This window comes from Perkinsus marinus (genome assembly GCF_000006405.1).
Source record: "Perkinsus marinus ATCC 50983 genomic scaffold scf_1104296977288, whole genome shotgun sequence".
Taxonomy (NCBI): Eukaryota; Perkinsozoa; order Perkinsida; family Perkinsidae; genus Perkinsus; species Perkinsus marinus.
In genome coordinates, this window is record NW_003200224.1 from 1 (window position 1) to 1,623 (window position 1,623).

The 1,623-nt window shown below is 44.4% G+C and overlaps 2 protein-coding genes across 2 annotated transcripts; both read left to right on the forward strand.

The window, feature by feature from the left end:
- Positions 1-292: 292 nt before the first annotated feature.
- On the forward strand, positions 293-481 carry Pmar_PMAR026663 (hypothetical protein; the record flags this gene model as incomplete). Its single annotated transcript, XM_002764435.1, has 2 exons — positions 293-370; positions 416-481. The coding sequence occupies 2 exons, from the start codon at positions 293-295 to the stop codon at positions 479-481; spliced, it is 144 nt and encodes a 47-aa protein (XP_002764481.1).
- Positions 482-641: 160 nt separating this feature from the next.
- On the forward strand, positions 642-1,468 carry Pmar_PMAR026664 (26s protease regulatory subunit 6a, putative; the record flags this gene model as incomplete). The annotated part of the gene is made up of 5 exons (XM_002764436.1): positions 642-780; positions 874-995; positions 1,039-1,135; positions 1,185-1,288; positions 1,335-1,468. Coding segments are annotated over 5 exons (596 nt in total), but the record flags the coding sequence as incomplete, so codon positions are not given.
- Between the last annotated feature and the right edge of the window lie 155 nt (positions 1,469-1,623).

The following is a 1,623-nucleotide window of genomic DNA, read 5'->3' on the forward strand; positions in this document are numbered from 1 at the left end:
TAAACGTATATTAGACGGACGTAATAGGGCAGCACTTGTGGCTAACTAGATCTACCTTATCACTGTTGTACAGGTATCTTCGGTGGTCATGAAGTATTCGTTACTTACTTCTCTGAGACACGTTTCCAGAGAGGTGATTTTGCCAATCCCATGCCTAACACAGATGAGCCAGGTATTGCTACTATTCATCATTAAAGAGTGTCACTATGCTATCCTTCCCTCAGAAGTCGGCTTGAAAGATATAGGGGAGAATGTGCCGCTGTTGGACGATGATACTGATGAGGATGATAATATGGTTCATGCCACGAACACTGATGATTATGATGACGGTGAACAGGATATGAGTATACATAATAGGGATGATGTCAAGGTAGTAGTCACACGGCCTGTCGGCACAAATGGCAACGTGTATTAGGCACGTAAGAGGAGTAAGCAACCATCACCATCACTAGCAGCTGAGGATCTCGAGATCATCGACTAAGGCTCCAGCAGGTTGCCTAGCTACTACACGTTTTCTCTATCATTATTCGTATCAAGTTTCTCAGTCTATTCCTCAGCCTCAAGTTATTGGACCATGATCATCACTTGCGGCTCTAGGAGGCTCTGTCCCCACTAGTGGTCTACTTTGTTTGTTTATCATAATGAGTTCACCCTCACCTGAACAGCAGCCTCTTCTAGCATCGTCGGAGGATAACAACAATAGTAATGCCAACCCCGAGTCGGCAAATCAAGAGGAGGATGCAGAAATGAAGGCTCTCATGGAGGACTTGAACAACATGAGTAATGATATCATCGATCGAATCGTACCTATATTCGATCATTAAACGCTAGTCTAGCATCACTTGGCATTCATGGTATTGATCCGGTTATTAGGTACTGAGGGCATCCAGCAACGGGCCCGGCTCATACAAAATGATATACGAGTTTACAAGTCAGAGGTTCAACGTTTGACACATGAGCTAAACTCCATTAAGGAGAAGATGAAGGACAATCAGGTATAATATCGTGTTATGGCGTAGACTGCATATTAACCTTCAGGAGAAAATAAACCTCAATCGGCAATTGCCACATTTGGTTGGTAGTGTTGCGGAGATCTTACCTGCAGATGAGGATGAGGCAGATCTCCCAGAAGAAGGTAGACCATGTGGTGGTGGTAGGGGCAGCATTGATGGTGATCCTCTCAGGATCTGCAATAAGCACTCTCCAACGGAGAGAGAAGAAGGAAAAGAAGTCTATGGTAGTCAAGACGACTACAAGGCAGACCATCTATCTACCCATCATTGGTCTTGTAATACATCAGCAGCCGCAGTTCCGACAAGGATTCTGATTGTCAGGTTCCAGTGGAAGAGCTGAAGCCTAACGACCTGGTGGGGCTCAACAAGGATTCCTATCTTGTCTTGGATAAGCTGCCTCAAGACTTTGATTCTAGGGTCAAGGCAATGGAAGTTGATGAAAGGCCTACTGATCAGTACTATTACTACTACTACCACATTTAAGCTGGGTAAGGCGGCTAACATCATGATGTTACTCCTTTTGAAGGTATTCTGATATCGGAGGTTGTGATAAACAAATTCAAGAGATGATAGAGGCTATTGTGCTCCCAATGACCCATAAAGAGAGGTT